Source organism: Podarcis tiliguerta (genome assembly GCF_965153285.1).
Source record: "Podarcis tiliguerta genome assembly, chromosome: 14".
NCBI classification, from domain to species: Eukaryota; Metazoa; Chordata; class Lepidosauria; order Squamata; family Lacertidae; genus Podarcis; species Podarcis tiliguerta.
In genome coordinates, this window is record NC_139547.1 from 34,601,239 (window position 1) to 34,620,477 (window position 19,239).

General features: G+C 41.9%; 1 protein-coding gene across 2 annotated transcripts in view; it reads right to left on the reverse strand.

The window, feature by feature from the left end:
- Nucleotides 1-463: 463 nt before the first annotated feature.
- SEC14L5 (SEC14 like lipid binding 5) overlaps nt 464-19,239 on the reverse strand; it is a 45,392-nt gene continuing 26,616 nt past the window's right edge. For both annotated transcript variants that reach the window (XM_083414113.1, XM_083414112.1), the window contains 11 exons: nt 18,694-18,910; nt 17,644-17,756; nt 16,500-16,689; nt 15,921-16,009; nt 15,332-15,402; nt 14,513-14,684; nt 13,295-13,429; nt 11,488-11,625; nt 10,619-10,864; nt 9,331-9,509; nt 464-8,734 (listed from right to left, as the gene is read on the reverse strand). In XM_083414113.1, the coding sequence (XP_083270239.1) occupies nt 8,629-8,734; nt 9,331-9,509; nt 10,619-10,864; nt 11,488-11,625; nt 13,295-13,429; nt 14,513-14,684; nt 15,332-15,402; nt 15,921-16,009; nt 16,500-16,689; nt 17,644-17,756; nt 18,694-18,910 (1,656 nt within the window). In that variant the 3' untranslated portion in view covers nt 464-8,628. The remainder of the gene's footprint in view (nt 8,735-9,330; nt 9,510-10,618; nt 10,865-11,487; nt 11,626-13,294; nt 13,430-14,512; nt 14,685-15,331; nt 15,403-15,920; nt 16,010-16,499; nt 16,690-17,643; nt 17,757-18,693; nt 18,911-19,239) is intronic.

Here is a 19,239-nt window from a genome sequence, read left to right on the forward strand (position 1 = left end):
TTTAAGCTTGCATTTTAGAATCCTTACTGTAGAGTAACTCAGACTGCAATATATAACTCTGTATGTATCAGGGGCTACCAGTAAGTTCCATAGGCACCAGGTTTGTGGCATAACACAAAAGGTCTGCCACCTTTAAAAGAGCAGAATAAAGAGACAAGAACATAGAACAGGGCAGGAATATTTACCAAGATCTTTTCCAGATACCATAGGAGGTACTGGTGGGCACACTGTCACACACAGGGCCAGGTTGGCAGTCCCTGGTATTTATGCTGTATGGCTTCCTGGGTAAAACAGGTAATGGCACCATTATTTTGCACCTGACTTTGAAACTGGGGTGGGGCAGGAGTGTGTGTGGGAGAGAAGAGCGAATGCACAAACCCATGAGGCAGTCCTGATCTCTTGACCACAAAACTGCATATGGAGATGTCACACTTTCCCCAACCCTTTAAGCCAAAACCAACTTGTCTCCAGTTTACTTTATTTTTCTCGTTTTCAGTTACAGCAAAACAGAGGACAGAAATGTATTAGTAATACCCAGCTTCTGAAAGAGACACTGCCACAACATAGCTTTCGTATCACATTTGCTGATCACCAACATGCATACAGTGATCTGAAAATCTCTCATTTATTTAATTTTTTTTTTTGCAGATAGGAATGAATCTTCACTATAAAACAACAGTGACCACTACATTAGCTTTGCCGTCCGTGCATTCAGAATGTCTATTTCAGCAACACAGGCTTTTTAAGTGCCGCAAAAAATGATTAGTCATCACACTGGAACCAGTTCAGCCCCTGTCGATACTGATAGCCATCCTTTGCAGGAGGGGGAATTTTAGCAGCTCCTGTAAATCTAATAAGGTACTATTTGCAAAATCTCTGTAAAATGCCCTTAATATAGCCTTTGCCATAGGCTGTGCAAAATGGTTTACTATCTACATTATTAATATTAATTATTTTTGCATTGAAGAGGTCACAGTATAGTGGTTTAAATAACTAGCACAATAAATAATAAATTATTATTATTATAAAGTGGAAAGAGGAGAACTCTAATTAAACAGCATCAAAGACAGCAGCTAGGTGTATGGCACTTCAGTTCAACATACTGAGGGCATATCTACACTTTCTCTTGTCCTAATACTTTCCTCCGGAATAAACTGCTCTTTAGCACTCAATCTGGGTTTTCTCCAGTTTGATGTTTGCTCCGATTTAGCACTAAAGAGCTGGTTTTCCCTGGGAAAGGAGCAGGGGGGAACTGCTTGGACCTGTGCTTTTTAGGCATAGGACAAGCAGAAGTGCAGATGAGCCTTGAGTATCTTCACATATTAAAATAGGGATCAGCACCTGGTGGCCCAGAGACTAAACCCCCTCCCTCGGCAAGAGTTACCATCAGGCCCCTGGAGGAAGCAAAGGGTATATATGTACATGGGAATTGAGGTGATGTCTACGAAATGTTCCTTTGCTGGCAAAACCATTTGGGACTGGGGTGGGACCCTCCATCCTTTCCTCAAAATGGCTCAAGAACTAGCTACTAATCAGGGCATCACGATGGTCTGGTCTCTCTCACACTTGAACAAACCCAAACGGCCAAATCTGCAGGAAATCAGGAGTCAAATGATGCAATCCTTGTGCCATTTCGATGCTTTTGAGTTGCAAAATGCAAAAAGGAACCAAGTTGAAACAAGAGCACTCTATCCTTTTTTACCAACACACTTCCCTCCGTCCCATCACCTTGACAAAGTACAACACTCATGCCTCAAAACAATGGAAGAAGCCAAACATTGAATAACCAGATTCAACAGTGGCTGGTGATCTTAAAATGAAGGCTTTGTTCCATGTGAACTTGAATGTGCTGCCCACATCTAGAGTCTCAATCTTACAAAAACCTAAAGGTCCTAGTCCTCATATCTGCAGACTAAAGAGTGAAAATGCAGGTGCAGCATCTTTTAAAAGGTAAGGTATGGAAGGGGAATCTGATCAGAACTTCTGGTCAGAAACGGTTTTCTACATGATCCCTAGTCCCTCATACCTTTCCCCCTTTCATATCTTCTCCCATTAGTTTCCAGCCTTTTGCCAACATTGAAGGGCAAAAAAAATTAATTTAAGTTTCTGTAAATTTACCCAGGATAGATAACGTAAGTTTCCTCCAGCAGAGTTCAGGTTTTTGATAAGTACATAGCCCTGTTCTAAGGTTAATAAGAAAAACATCACAGCCCTCCTGGGTCAGACCAAAGGTCCATCTCTTCTTGCTTCCTACAGTGGCCAACCAAATGCCTCACAGGCCTGCAAGGCTTTGAAGGCAATAATAGCACACCACCTCTGAATCTGGAAGTTATCGTTATTTCAATTTACCTACCTTTCTTCATATAGCACTAACAGCTGCTGAAGTCATTGATGTACTTTCCATGAATGCATCTAAGCTCCTTTTTAAATACATCTAAGCAGTGACTATCACCACATTAATATGCCACTGTATTCTATGAGTTAACTGTATGGAGAAGTACTTTTGCTTATCTGCCCTGAACCTCCCACAAATCAACTTTGAGGGATGAACTCAAATTCTAGTACTGAGAGTAAGAACAGCTGCTTTTTAAAGGTTTATCCTACCTTGCCTTCTGTTCACAAACACACCTGTTCATGTGGATAGCCTTGTTGATCTGTCATAGTCATAATAAATAACAAATATAAGCTTTCAAGGTATGAGCTTTCGTGTGTAATACACACTTTGTCAGGTACTCTGAAGCAGATGTATATATATATACACCAGAGCTTATATTTAGTTGATCTTAAAGGTGCCAATGGAATTATTAAAAAAGATTTTTTCATCTTTCATCTTGTAATTTCTTACACCTGTTCATGATAGCATCTTAAGCTCCACCCCCAGCTCAGAAATGTGCTTCTGTCATGTGGTTAGGATAGCTGCTTAACCTTCTATTAATCCCAATAACAGAAGAGTATGGTTGCAAGGCAAATTCACCCAGACCCAGCAAGGAGATTTCCTCAGATCACTTGCAAATGCAATGGCTTAGTCTAGCTAAGCAGTCTCTGGCAGACTGACACACTGCTTATAAGTCAACTGACCTGGTAAACCTCTTCAATACCATGCTCTATGCGTTGGCAGAAATAATACCTATTACAAGGGAAGTGTCACGGCACACATAGGGGCGAAAACTACTCTGTCTAGCCAGCAGCATGTCAGGCTGACTCTCCCGGCTGCCTTATGGGCCACCTGGAGCAGGCCAAGGAGGAGGAGGAGGAGCAGCCGGCGACACGGCCTATATGGTCCGGTCTGCACCCCTTAGACCCCTGCCGTTCAGGTCTCGCTGAGGGGGCTGTGAGCGCATCGCTCCCTGCTCGACTCTCTTCCCTCCCTCATCTATTTTAAAACTATGCTGAAATGGGGCAGCGGTGATGTTTCAGCTACTAAATCTGGAGCTCTTGGCCCATTTCAAGCGCAAGCATGTCAGTGACCGATTTGACAGAAAAGCTGGTACAAAATGAACAGCTGGTAGCAGGATTCAAAGAACTTATCAGGGAAAAGAATAATGAGTTATGCCTTAAAGCACAAGAATTAAAGAAAGAAAAAGAAGCACCTGAAACCAAGATTTCCAAATTAAAGCTGCAAAACAAAGCCAAAGTAATATCCTCAACAACACAATAAGAGGAACTCAAAAAGCAATGATCAGGAGATGAAATCCAAGAAGGAATATCCAAGCAAAAGAGAGCTGCAAGTCGTGAAAAAATATTGGTACAATCATACCTCGGGTTAAAGTTGCCTCAGGTTGAGTGTTTTTGAGTTGCGCTCCGTGGCGACTCGGAAGTAACGGAACACGTTACTTCTGGGTTTTGCCGCTCGCGCATGCGCTCAAAATGACGTCAAGCGCATGCGCAGAAGCGGCAAATCGCGACCCACAGACGCGGGTTGCATTCTGCTCAGGATGTGAACGGGGCTCCAGAACAGATCCCGTTCGCATCCAGAGGTACCACTGTACTTAAAAAGAAAGTTGAGGAACTCGAAAAACAGAATGCCCCCAAAAATGAAGAGCTACAGAAAAAGGAGGAGGCTGCATCTTTGTTCTTGGTCTTCCAACTTTCTTGATAAGGTTCTGAATCAGAAATTTCATACTCTGCAATGAAACCTCCTTTGAGAACTGACCTGCTGGGAGCCTGAAGGGCCCTGCCCTGCTTCTCTCCACCTGGCTTGGGGCGAGGCCTGACAGGCTCCATAAAGAACTGCTGCTGCTAGGCAGAGTGCGCTCCTTTTTTGTTTTTTTGAATTGCTTTTATTTTTTATCTATGTCACTTTAAATTGTTATTGATATTAATGCTGCATTCTTAGTTTTAGATTTTATGATTTATGTGGAAATTGTTTTCCATTTGGTTATGTACTTTTTGATGTGTTTTATTTATGGCTTATGCCTTTTGTTATGTTGGTAATTATGGAAATCTTGTCATGTTGTAAGCCATTTTGAGCTTTTAACTATGGAAAGGTGGCATACAAATAAAATGATGATGTCAAGGATAGATATTTTTTTAGAGAAATCTATATCTGACCTGTGTGGCTTTTGTGTAGTTGCTCCCCGCACCCCACCTCCTATGTTCTGTAAAATGCCTAACACACTTGTGAACATTATTAAATTCTAAATATATAGCAGCAGAAATATTGTACTTGAGTGCACCCTGGCCCAGGATCCAAGTGCTGTTCACCTGACTACAGCGGGAGCAGGAATCACTGAACACAGCAAGAACATCTCGCCTTTTTCATGTTGCTATAAGGGGAATAAACTGATAGTAGCTTGGGGTAGATTCTAAATTATAGTTATAAAAGCAGCTGAATGAAAACCAACCTTCCTAAAGAGCAAGTCCTGCTTTCTATAATTAGAAAAGACTTGTTGATGAAACTTTGAATGATTATTTAGCCAACTCACACTGCCTTAAGCATTTAAGGAAGGGGGGGGGCAGAGAGCCCAAAATAACTTTTCATTGCGCAGTTACAGTCTCTAGAAGAACCAAGCTAGTTTCAAAATACATTTAAGGAACCTCTAAGCCCCCATATTAGGCCCAAGTTTCCATCAGACATAATCAATGTGAGACACTATAAGAACAGAAGAACTTGCTGGATGGGGCCAGTGGTAAATCTAGTCCAGCATACTGTTCTCCCAGTGGTCAACAAGATGCCCTAACAGGAAGTCCGCAAGCAGGATCTGACTGCAACAGCACTTTCCCCTCTCCTGTGGTTTCCAGCAACTGGTATTCAGGGGTATGCTACCTGCAACAGTAGAAGTAGAACATAGCCATTGTGATGCTCAAGGCACTAACAAGACTGGGCACATGGAATAATGAGGACTGGCAAAGCTTCCCACACTTGTGCACCAGCAATTTGGAGTGTGCCTTAGACAACTAATAATGGATGTTCTTTCCATGCTAATAATAATTAAAGGTTATAGTCTTAAAATACTTATTGTACATGGGATCATACATTTTTACTTACATTTATATCCCATCTTTCTTCCATGATGGAACTCAAGGCAGTATGCATGGAGTTTTCAGGCAGTCTCCCATCCAGACACTGACCTCTGCAAGGCTTCTACATCCTTTGTGTCCAAACTATCCCCTAGGGCCCATTTGGGCAAACAACACATATATATACCTCTGTTGTTTCCAGCTGTTACAGGTCAATATGTACTGGGATCTACAATGAGATGGAAGACTATAGGCAAGGCGGGAAAATTATAGGTAGAAGCAAAGGTCTGGCTGCCATAGGAAGTCAGTAAGATAGAGCAGGCTGGTTCACATACCAAAGCTGCCACCCTCTTCAGAGGTTGACTCAATCAAGAACTAGGCTGTTTGTCAATTAATACGAAATTCAGGTTGTCACAGTTAAAACTGGGTTGGAGGAGGATGGGAAGGGACAGAGGACTCTTTTTCCTCCACTGACAAATGGTCGAGAAAATTGTTTTCCCCATCAATATGGGAAGGTTCAGTTCAATTATATTGGTCATGACAGGGCATCTCCAATCTTCATCTCCTTATTAAGTCTCTGCACAAAAGCTTCATTCATAATCAACAGCATGTCTGCATAGCCCTCTACCATCCTTCCTGTCCCTGTCATTCATATTAGATTCATTCTTGCAGAACAGAGGTGCTGATTAAGCAGGCCCTAACCCTACTAGGTTGCAGGAGAAACATACTCCTGAGTCTAGACTCGAGACTCCTCAACATCTGAGAAGGAAAACAAAAATTAAGCTTTAGAGAATATATGCATTTATAAAGCTGCTGTCATCATTTATGACACGTAATAGGTCTTTAAAATGAAGCACAATCTGACAGTAACCTACAGATTAAGAAGTCTGCTGAGACCTTAGCTGAGGCAAATCACAAGCTGCTTCACTGTAAGGAAACTTAAAAGCGGAGCTGGAGACCCTCTTCATTTTCATGGGAAACCTAAAGTACCCTGGTCTTTCTTCCTCCACAACCCATGCAACATTTTTGAGACATGCCATTCCCAATACAGTCCAAGAGAGAGAAAGCAGCCATAATTTTCCTTTAAAAAGAGAACTGGAACCATCTTAGACTGGGTATTATTCCAGCAAAGTTGGAATTTGCTTTAAGGATTAAAGTAGATGTTACACCGAAAATATTAAGAAAAAGCAGCCTCAGAAGGCTATGACAGGAACCAGAAGAACACTAATGTTTATGCATGCAGTTACCGGTAACTCTTCCTCTCCACTGTCTGGTTTTTCAGCTCAAAATTGCCCCCTACCTCTTCCCTGCCCCAAGCTGCTTTTCATTAAATCTCCTCTCAGGAGATTGTATGCAACATTCAGCCTTGCACTAAGATAAAGCAACTGAAAGTGTTACTTACACATTACAGCTATTTCCTCAAAAGGATTGCTTGGAATTAGGCTTCTAAGGCAAGCTTGGGCAGCTAATTCCCTGCAGTCCCTCTGCACAGAGAAACAGCAACACTGGCGCTCTTTGCTGTAGTGACTGGTCCTGCTTGCTTCCCTTTTCTCTCCCTAGCACTGCAGTGCACCTTTGAACAAACACACAGGCAAGCGAAGGCAGCTGGAATCTCAGCTGATTTGTCTTCTTACTTATCCCCTAATTACAGGAAGTAAAAATAAACCTTGCCAAGGAGAACTCGTGTTTCATGCATACTCAGAAGTATCTCAACATTCACCTCTCCTTCTCTTCCCTTTGTATGTAACTTCACAGCAATCTTATTATCAATAAACCATGCCCACCCCACAGTGAAGTTTGTGCAGTCCCAGGTGTTATCGTTCCAGGGCATATAAATTTTACAAAATCAAGGTCCTTAATTATTCAGGGCCGTATTACCAGAGCAGTTTTCCAGTTACAATGTAGGCCACAACCTTATCAAACTCAAAAGATTAAATGGAGACCTGTGCAGGTAATTCTGCATAATGCAGTCCTGTGCTCCAAAAATATCCAGTTATGAAACCATGTTTCAGTGAAACAGCCTTACAAATCTGAATATGATCAGAATTCCTCCTTCTGGCCCCAAAAGATCAACACACCAAAAGGGAGGGGCATATTTCATAATACATACTTGAGTTGTACCTATAAAATGATACAAATAAGTTATTACTTTAAGTCTTAATCTTGTTTGAATAAAGAGGAATTTTCATATATTCATGCACACACACACGCGTGCGCGCGCACACACACACACACACACACTTAAAGTGCCCACCCCAACTTGAATTTGTGCCTGCTTTCAAAAATAAGAGCTTCGTCAACACTGTGGAGTTGTTTTGTGCCTGTAGAAATTAAATATTGCTTTGCTTAGCCCTTTGTAATGGAATTCACTTCCTACCCTGAGAGAGGGATGGGGCAGAGATCTACTCATTTATTGCTCACAGACCTGAGAAAAAATGGGGGTGGGGGGAGTGTCAGTGCTTACTCCTTTAGGAAAGAAGGCGTTTCTGTGCACTGCAGGAGAAACTTATGTACATTTTTGGGGTCTCTCAGGGATGCCAAAGCATGTTAAGCTAGCTAAATCTAGGTATCTAACCTCAGATATGTTTCCTACTTGAAGTAACCTGGAAACCTTGTTTCCTCCCACCCACCCCCATCTATTTATGTACATATTAGCAGTTTGCATGTAATCCCTGCTACCGAGGCACCTTATGCATCTTGTTAAAACACAAATGGCACTGGCTGATGCCCCGGTGAAACTAGACTAGTTTTTGCTACACATAAGAGACAGCTCTACAGGTCCTAATAGGTAAGGCAACACCAGATAGCTCTACATTTCCGTAGAGTTAAGTTGACTGGAAAGAGCCCTTTAAACCATAGGAATCACGTAAAATTCATGCAAATGTGATATGCAGTCTAATGCACAGATTTGTTAATACACGGTCCAGGAAAATCAGTCTTCAAGGTTTAGAAGCTGCAAGTCTATTCCCGAAAAAGCAAGGATTTCAAGCGGCTCCCTAGAAACATCTTTGTGTCCAAACTGCTGTTACTTGTGTTCCCCTAGAAGGCCATCCCTAGGCACTAGCATTCCGCCACAGGACTCTTTGGCTCGTTCTATGGAGCAGACCTGAGGAAAGCATCTCAGCTGAGCAGTTCATTGATCAGTGTTCAGCAAGTTCCTACATGATGTTATCTAGAAATCAGAGAGCTGCTCTGCGATTGGTTGGAAGATGTTGTTGCTCCACTGAGCTGTGAAAATCCACTGTTGCAGGATTCCAGACTTGTCATGGACCCCCTGGAATAGAAAGAAAGATGAAATTTAGTGGGTTGGGGAAGGGTCAACAACCGATTCACCTTCACTTCTTCCATGAAAACCCCAACAGGACTGGTAATCTCTCATTTGCTGCCAAAAATCTAATTCCACCTTGAAAGAAAACATTTTAAGTGGCGATCCTGATAAATCCTATGAAAGCAGAAACTGGTAGCAAGATTAATACCATCACCATTTTCCATGCTTACAGCTATCCAGATATGCTTAACTGGATCACCTGGAAGACACATACCAACAGTGGAAAGAGACTGATGGCAGAGCTCTGTTGTCCTGGAGAACTGAGTTCACATGGTGATGCTCCAAAGCAGGATTAAAAGAATTGGGAATGCATTCACATGATTGGCACTTGTGAACTACAGGTGTGTTGCAAGCTTATTATCTTATTAATTGAGCAAAACATTATATTGGATTAAAGGACAAAGAAGTAGATCAAAGAAAGCAGCAAGGCAGTTATTAGAACTCCTGCTGATAGCTTTCAAGAACCATACCAAGCACTGAGTGATGCCCGTCATCCCCACATATAACAAGTCATGCAATGGCTCCTCCTGCATCCCTCCTACCTGAATTCCTTGGATGCAAGCACCTCATAGTAATACATAATCTTGCACTTGTGGTTGGAGACCTGGAGTGTAGCCAAAACATCATCAACCCGAGAAAGGCTGGTCCCAGCACAGGGAGTTGGGCTGTGCATTTTCCACTGGAGGATATAAAAGCCAGGCCAACGAGTCACATGAGAACCCTGAAAAGTGATAGATAGTGAGAAAACCAATCAGGTAAACATAAAGGATTTATGTTTGTTTGGCTTTGTTTCAAAGCCATCTTGGCATCTTGAAACAAAGGCCAAAAATTTAAGTAAAACTGATGCATGCAGGCCAGGGGAAGTCAACAGATAGAGTCATTAACACTTTCCACCTAACTGGGTCTTTTTAGCTGAAACAGGGATTTGCAAAGTGTGATCCAAATGCACCTAATCTGAGGTTCCTTGCAAGTTTATCAGGGGCTCCTCAATGACAAGCTTAGTAATGGTAGAGAAGCTTGCTGGGCCAATACCAATCTTTCCCTGCAGTGTGCAGTCAAAGAAGAATATTGGGTGTGTACTGGAATGCACCTTCAGTTCATACAGGGCAATGGTGAAGCTTAGCCAGGGCCCTTCATGAATTGAGCATGTGAAATAAACAAGTTCCACTACAACATGCCAGGATTCCATTGCAGATTTGCAGGGATTCCTTGGCAGATATTGATATGGAGAGATCTTAAAAGGAAGAAATTTTGAAACCCATTCCTTTGAGACATAGAACTTAATTCTGTGCAATAGGTTTTCCCCCTGTGTTTAGTCAACAGTAATAACCAGGGCATTCTACTGGATAAAGTATACTGGGCTTTAATATGAGAAGCCTGGGTTCATATCCAGCCATTAACATGTTAGAGGGCTTTTGGCAATTCACTACTCCCTCTGGGTCAGCTTTCCATCTATAAAAGGTAAACAGCAGCAACAAAAATAAAATGCAGTGAGAGGGGGCACTTCACTGCATATGTAATATATTATAAAATATGTAACATCCCATAACTAAGTGCCACAGGAAGCTTTTTTTCACAGTTGGTGGATCAAAAATGCTCACTAGCAGTTGATATCAAGAAGCTCCTCACCCATGTTGGAATTTCACAGAACAATGAAATGGCCTTATTTCCAAAACTGTTGAGTTTGTAATATTGGGAATTTGGGAATATTTAATGATGGGTACCTACATTAATATAATTTTAAAAATGAAAAAGGAAGTTCCCAAATATTTATGATAATCAAACCACAAAGGCCAAGCATGAGATCTTAGGCACGGAACCACAACTGACCTGGATGCTCTCGCCTTCGCGACACACCAGCTGGGACTCCACACGGCTATAGTCCACGCCCAGGACCCAGCTCTTGCCTATTAGCTGTATATTATCCCCCGCAGTCAAAGCATTTGGCACTGTAGGCTCCTTGCGGCAAATCTCAGGTGCTCTCTTGGAATGGAAGAGGCTGAACACAACATCTCCTTTCAGAATGTCGAAGTCCCAGGTGATCACCGATTCACCTTCCAAGATTTCCACAACTATCTAGATTAGATAAAAAACGACAGCATCCATCCTGTTCAATTCAGTGCTGGCGTTGCCCCAAAAATCAATTAACTAGTGCAGCAACATCTGGCTCTAAGCAACACAGAAATGATTCCTCCTTTTGGGAGGAACTAGCAAACTCAATAAATATATTTTAAAAATTATTCCAATTTTCTCCTGACTGTGAAGAACCTAAGCACAAGATGCCAAGCCTCACACACTAGCTCTGTATTTGTGGACAACAGTTCCTCCATGGGGTGCCCCGGTTCAGAATGTATATTAGTTGGGTAATAGGGCTTAGGGAGATCTTAAGTCACAGCCATCCACCAGCACTCCTACCAATACCAGCCTGAGAACTTCTTACAGAGACTCAGAATAACTATAAGTAGGAAGAGTAGAGTTTTAATTCTTCCAAGAATGAGGTATTTGGAGCATATACATCAGGAATTTGAAGAAATGCTTCTAGACCCCAGGCAATGTTCCTTTCCTTTACAGCATCTCCAAAACCCCACCTAAACCTAACTGCCAAATCTAGAAGAGCACAGAGCATTCACCACACACACATACATTTTGGTCTACTACTTTCAACACTTCTGTTGACCAGAATGACTTCCTCATCCTACCTCATGAGGAGCACCTTTGAATATATTTGCAGAGTGATAGATGGTTTCTGTCCAGAGGCGGATATGATCAGAGATTTCAGGCTCTTCATCTGTTTGATAGAGTGATTTGGGAACAAGGCCACCTTCAGGCACATTACACTGTGGGATGGGGGAGAGATGGGGAGTGAATTTCAAAATGCAGATCAACACTTTAAAACAATGCCAACTGACAGAATATCCCCTGCCATTTCATACAGCACAGCCTCACCTTCCTACTATTTAGCAAGTAAAGTGAGAGAACAGAAACAATCTCTTCCCCCACCCTGCCCACTAAAGCACCTTTTAACTAGATGCAAACAAGGATATAGCAACCAGATGAATTCTGAAAGCACTTTTATTATTTCAATCTCACTCATTCATCCACATATACATATACATACTTTAGAGAATGACCATTATTTGGACTCGCATGTCCTCAATCTTGCTGTCAATGAAGTAGAAGGCTGGCTGATAAAAAGGCTTTGCCAAACTAAGAAGGTAAGAGGGTCTACTGTAAATAGTAGGAAGCCTAGTCCAGCCTAGAAGCCAGACAGCAAAAAATCATGGAAGCAAATTCTACATACTTAAGACAGACACTGCAGTCTGTCTGCTGCTCCTTCAAGACGGAACATAGCAGAAAATGGGACAATGCAGTTATGCAGTTTGTATGAATGTATGCAAACATTAATTTGCAAGGCTCATTTTGGGGATTACGGTTAAAGAGCAAAAAGGCAGATTCTGAAGAATAACAGGGAGTTTGGATCTTCAATTTGGTACAGTGTGTCTGTATGCTGCTAGATGAGCTAGAATGCACTGTGAATAAATGTGCTGCTCAGTGAATTTTCTGCTTGTTTATTAAAAAAATGTACCTAAAATAGCATAGCATTTAAAAATAGCATATTTTTAAATTGTCTAAGTTTGAATTTTAAATTGCTGTAACCTGCCCTGTGACCTTAGGGAGAAAGGCAGGCAAGAAATCAAATCAATAAATAATCTCCAAGCAATTAACAAAACAATGCAACAACATTTAATAACACTTCTGTTGAAGAGGTCACTCACTCATTTATAATTGAATCTGTACTATGATAAACCATCCAGTCTGAATTTTTACAATAGTTTTGCCAATTGCCATAAACAGTACAAGTGTTATCTGAACTATGATAAACGATTCATAAGGCAAACCAAGCAGTTTTTTTGCCAACTGCCTGAAGGGGAAAAAATAACTCACCAAAGCATCTTGAATTCTAGAAATTTTAGAAATAAATCACTAATTCTGCTCTAAACAGGGTGCCCCCTGAGGCAGGATAGAGATTACAAATTACAACATTGACAATTGAATGGATCTTATATCAAGGATATAGACAGCATTTTTCTTTTGGCAAACGAAGGACACAGAGACAGTAATGTCTCTGCAGGCTACTGAAAACATTTTTGTTAAAATAAGTAATCTTTCCAACAGAAATATTTTGACTTTATCCAAAGGCCCACATACTGTCCTCCTCCACTGTGTAACAACCCAAGTAATACTGTACAGCAAGTACTAATAATAGCAAAAGTGCAGACTACCATGCCATATTTGTATACAGTTATTAAAGCTTCTCTAGCCTTCTCTCCAAAACGAAGAGTGAAGGTTATGCCCTGATGTTCATACAGAGCTCAGCACCAACAGGAGCTTGTATCTCAATTGCACACAGCACACTAATAGAACTAAACATTTAATAAGGATGTAATGTAAGCAAGATTAAGTCTCACCTAAGAATTTTGTACTACACACTTTCTCCAAACTTACCACACATTCTCCTCCAAGGAAGTCTGGAATCACATCTTTGTCAAGATAATCCACGAGCCCTCCAGGTCCCTGATAATTGTTGCCACTGTAAATGAGGAACTTCTGCCTAGTGTTCTCATTGATAAAGGGACTCACCTGAAATAGAATGTAAAAGCTATTCTTCTCAGGACTCGTTAAAAAAAGAACGGTCAAGTCCCACCAAAAAGCATTTTAAAAACTCAACCCGCAAGCCAGTCCAAACAAGTCACTCTTGGTCTTTAGCAAGTCTATAACTGGAGGAATATTTTCTTGTGGTAGGGTGGACTTGAAGAACTCTCTGTAAATGCTTGATATCTAGACCTAGTGATGTTAAAAAAGCACTCTCTGTTGAACTTAGAAACCATAAAATGAGATGAGTGAAGAGGCAGGCTTTAATGTTGGGGTTAACCCATGTAACACTATACCAGTCAAAGTTTCTCCTATAATTGAATAAGAGGGAAAAGTAAAGATACTGGAGGAAGATGTGCTCCACAGAATCATAGAACTGTATAGTTGGAAAGGATCCTGGGGGTCATCTAGTCCAACCCCCTGCAATGCAGGAATCTCAACACACAGTCCCTCATCCAATTTGAAACTGTGCTGGTCCCTGATTAATTTTGCAAATGTGCTGGCAGTTTTTTTGTACATCACCAGGAGGTATATTCAATGTTTCTCTTCTAGGAAATAAAGGTGTTGGTACTCATTATGAAGTTGTTACAGTAAGTGCCACATTTTTAACCAGTGCTTTACTTCTAGAAAAAAAGATGTCAGTACTGTGTACCCTTGAATGCCCCCAGAAAAAAGCACTGGGTATTTTAGAGGAAGACTAGAAAGTTACATAAACAAATCAACAGTGCCAAAGTTAATCAGCGCAGACCTTGCATTTTTGAACCCAAGGACTATCCCAAACAAGATATGGCATTATTACCTGTAATACAGTAATACAGTAACTCTCGCTGTAAAGGTGTTTTACCATTTACAGTTATCTTCATTCTGGCACCAAAATATAAATTCTGCATTAAATAAGTTGCTACTACCTGGACAGGAACCTGAACCCAGAAAAGACATATCCTTGTCTGTCCAAACAGAATTCATAGGTTTGCCATTTTCATTCCTTGGTAGGACCCAACAGACTAGTAATATCTTCTCGTTAAGGCCAGAGCCAAGAGTAGGTAGCATCTCCCCAGCACCATCACTCACCAGAGTCCATAGAACAGGGAACACTCTGGGTGCTCGCACAATCAGAAGCCTTCCCAAGGTCTCTGGGTAGTTTTCTTCAACCACTTCAATAATCCTAAGGAGCGCTTTTACTCCAGGGCGCCAGAGGTGGCGCATGTTAAGCCCTTCAAGGTCAACGAGACAGGTCCAAGATCTGAAAGAGGTGAAATCCACAAAGCTGTTTCTCAAGCTACGCATTTGGCATTCAAAACCAGAAGCAACGAATACAATCTTCCTGTATGAGGCTTAACGGTGTTTTCACAAGTGCTGCACAGAACAGTGCATCTGTAAATGGCACTCCCACAAATTTGTAAAGTGTGAAAAAAGCTACCGTACATGGTAAAGGACCCCTGGACGGTTGAGCCAGTGTTTGTCCGGGTCATGTAGCCAGCAGGACTGAACCACTTCTAGCACAATGGGACACCGTGACGGAAACCAGAGTGCACAGAAATGCCATTTACCTTCCCGCCGCAGCGGTACCTATTTATCTACTTGCATTGGCATGCTTTTGAACTGCTAGGTTGGCAGGAGCTGGGGCAAAGCAATGGGAGCTCACCCCATTGCGGGGATTCGAACTGCCAACCTTCCGATTGGCAAGCCCAAGAGGCTCAGTGGCTTAGACCACAGCACCATAGAAGTGACAGGTTCCAGATTAAAATGCATCCCTAGCACTAGCTGTGAAAAGAATTCTGCTCTGAGGACAAGGCATCAACATGCTTTTAAAAAATGTTCCCCTTATTGCCAAGGTTTACATGAAGCAAAAGAAGAAAGGGGTCATTGCATAACTGGGCGGATACTAACGTGATTGGACGGCCAAATAGATTGGTGTTTTCCTCACACCTCCTTTGTCCTTCCTCATTAATTGACAGTACCTGAAAGGAGAACAAATGAATGACTTCAGTTAGGGACTGAACACCCTGAGGAACATCCTCACACCTTCTCTAAATTTTAGGCTTTGCAAGTTATGACAAAATTTTACTTGGAACATAGCAAGACCAATTAAGACCTTGTTGTAATATTTCAGGTTATAAATGATAAAATCTCCCCATTGTGTATTGCTGGCATCAGTCTGTCTTCAGAGACAATGAAGTGCACCTCTGGGGGTGTCAAACCAAAGGGACCTTCTCAGGGCACAAGCGTGGACACTGTGTATGAAAATCCTGGGGTGCCCAGACAACAAGGCATTCCGCTGATGTGGTCCAAAAGAAAACAGAGCAGTGTTTTCATTCTCCAAACCTGGGCTACGTTCCCAGATTGATAAGCCCCATCTGCCCCTCACTTCCCTCTAAAGCACATGCAGAAACTGCCTTCTTGAGTACTGGACCTACTGAAGCCTGAAGCTTTTCTAGAGAAACCATGCATAGGTAATACAAAGGAAGCATCTCCTTACATGACGAAGGAGTGACTCCTCTCCCAGTGCTTTCACAAGACCTTTGGTGTCCATCTGACCAAGGCGAAGTATGTAAAGTGGCCTTCCATCTTTAAAGACAAAAAATAAACAAAGCAGCTGAATGAATATGTTTTTGCACTGTTTGTGTCCTACTGTACTTAACTGGGAATATTAAAAAATTAAAGGCATGATTGCCCAAGTATGTTCCCATCCAATTTCTTTTTGGAACACAGAGGACATCTCAGGCTGTTTCGCTACATTTGCCAACTTGTGAAATGTGAAATTTATCAACTCTGAAAATGCATGCAGGGAGGTAAACATAGAACAGCAATAGGTAAGAAGTTTAGAGATGCAACACAGAAGAACAGGGGATGGATTCTACTAAACTTTACTGATTACATCTGACCATTCCTGTGTTACAATAACACTTCTTGGTTTCTTGCTTGCACACTTTCAGAAATTAAGCACAGAAGTACTCAGAGGTGTCCTTAGGTGAGAGAGTGACATGTGGCCTAGGTCAACCCACATAACATAGTACGTCCCAGAGCACAGTACGCTGGCTTAAAGTGAGCTTCCCACCTTTGTCATGGTAATGCCAACCACCAGTATAGTATTCTTCCAGAAGAGAAGGTGGTCTCCATGTTTGCAGGATGTAGTCTACTTGGTACTGCTTGCGCCAGGTCAGTGACTGGCACAGCATCTCTCGAGCCTTGTCAATGTTGAAGTCACGAGCCCTCAAAAAACGGAGAATATGTTCATCTTTGGGTATCTGAGCAAAAAAAGAAGAAGGCAAGACTCACCCTATTGTCAAAGGCATGACCCTTTAAAGAATTCCTGCAGAATAAGAACAACTCATATGTCAAATTTTGAAAACACAAACAAACAAACAAACAAACAAGCAAACTACTGTCCTCATTAACAATCTAGAATATAGTGGTACCTCCGTTTATGAACTTAATTCATTCCCGAGGTCCATTCTTAACCCGAAACCGTTCTTAACCTGAGGCGCGCTTTTGCTAAATGGGGCCTCCGGCTGCTGCCGCACCGCTGGCGTGCGACTTCCGCTCGCATCCCGGGGCAAAGTTCGCTACCCAGAACACCTGCTTCCGGGTTAACCCAAGGTTCCACTGTACAACTAAGTTTAGGCCCAAGTTATCTGTTTCTTCTGTCCTGTCTAGCGATTGCTGCATTTTAATCACCCAAATCAGGCAGCACCAACACAGGTGGATAACTTGCAAAAGAGCTGCTGGAGGAGAGATATGCAGAGACCCCAGAAAGAACTGTGAGTAGAGGGGTTTTATATTTGCCACAATTTAGACCCCCTGGGAAACTTACCCAACCTAAGCTGCTGTAGCCTGGTGCTGGGTGTGTGGAGAGTAGTTGAATGAGACACAGCTGTGGGCAGCCTGATTGGGCTCCATCAACCTTGGTGACTGCCCATAATGGTTTTATTGTGTGTTTCTGTAACATTTGTCATTGTTTTTAGTGTTCACTGCTTAGAGATATTTATATATATTAAGTGATATAGAAATGGTCTAAACAAAAACCTTGAACAATTTCAGCGATGTGTAAAATAGAGGAAAGGCAGGGTCCCTTAAATATAAAAATATGCAGTAGGCACATGGATACTAGTTCTATAATAAAGTAATTAAGACCACCTGATTGCTCAGTCGGATTAATATTTACTTTCACCAAACAGAGACCCTTTGCCACAGGTGCTTACCTTGCCTTTGTGTGTTTCTTGCAACCACTGACGGAGTCTGATCAGGCAGCTTTCCTGCATGGGAGTCAATTGCCCTAGGTACCTTTCTATGTAATCAGCATCTAGTTTGTCAGCTGAGGAGGGGGGAAGAAAACAGTCCCATAAGGAAGCAAGTCAATAAGACCAGTGACATATTTCTGACAATTATTATTGCTTCCAACAGCAACACTGCAAAACTGCTTCGGTCTTATACAAAAAATGGTGGAATATAGTTGCAATAAAATAAAAATTTAAAGAAATCAAAATAACAATAAGTGCAAAATGCCTAGATGAACTGGAGTGGAATATCACCTTTATTACAAAGCAGCTAAAGGCACTATTTTTACAAGGGGGGAAATGATATTCCATCAGTGCTCACAAAGGGGACCACAGCAGGACAAAACACAAACCCTTTGCTATGTGGACATTCTCTGGATATAATAGTGCAAGGTAATATCCTGGGACTGCAGCTGTGCTGGGAGCAAATGGGAACAAACAAGAGGGAGTGAAGGAGGGGAAGGATTTTCTGGATCGGCTCCATATAATTTTTTTGTTCCTGACCTCAGTAGTTCAGAGCAGACCTGATGAAATGTCTTAGGATAAGCAGCTGCCAGACTGCAGGAATGCCATAGTCAAAATTAGGCTCTCCCAAATTATCCAGAACATAAAGATATCTAGTTACAGGTGGGTAGCCATGTTGGTCTGCCGTAGTCAAAACAAAATAAAAAAAAATCCTTCCTGTAGCACCTTAGAGACCAACTAAGTTTGTTATTGGTATGAGATTTCGTGTGCATGCACACTTCTTCAGGTATGCACCTGAAAGCTCATACCAATAACAAACTTAGTTGGTCTCTAAGGTGCTACTGGAAGGAATTTTTTTAATTATAAAGATATCTAGAGACAGGATTGCAAACTATTGGTCAGGCATGAAAAAAGAAAGGAGGGTAAGCTGTGGCAGGTTTCAAGCTGAAAAATGCTGAAAGCATCCTAGTGAGATAGCAAGGAACTGCTGACTGGCTTACAAGCACATACCATCGGGGGTTGATGCCTCCACAGAGGAGCAGGTGCTGCCTCGCTGTTCTTTGTCACTTCCCTGTGGGGGGGCTGCTGCTGGTATAGTGCCACACTCACATCCTGATGAAGGCCTCTTAGCTGTTTTCCCTCTGACTGCTGGAGGAGTCCATCGGGGGATAAAAGTGATCCCCTGGGAAATCAGTTCCTTTAGATAATGCTCTATCACTTCTTTGCCCTGAAAATTAAATGATTTATTAGAGTCATATTCTCAGTCTATATGGCCTATACAGATTTGTCAATGAAGGATATTTACATGCAAATGCAATGTTTGCCTAGTTAGTAGATGGAGTTCTAGGTGTGAATCTAGGTTCAAATCCAGTTTTATCTGTGAACTGTCATATCCCAGCCGTACCCTCTCAGGCCAACGCCAATGCCAACACACCCACACCCCACACACTTGCAGTATTGCCTATATTCCCTTTAACAAAATTAATATGGCAAGTCCAAGTGTTCTATCATTTGGAGACATCTATGCAGCAAATACACAAACACATTTGGATGTAT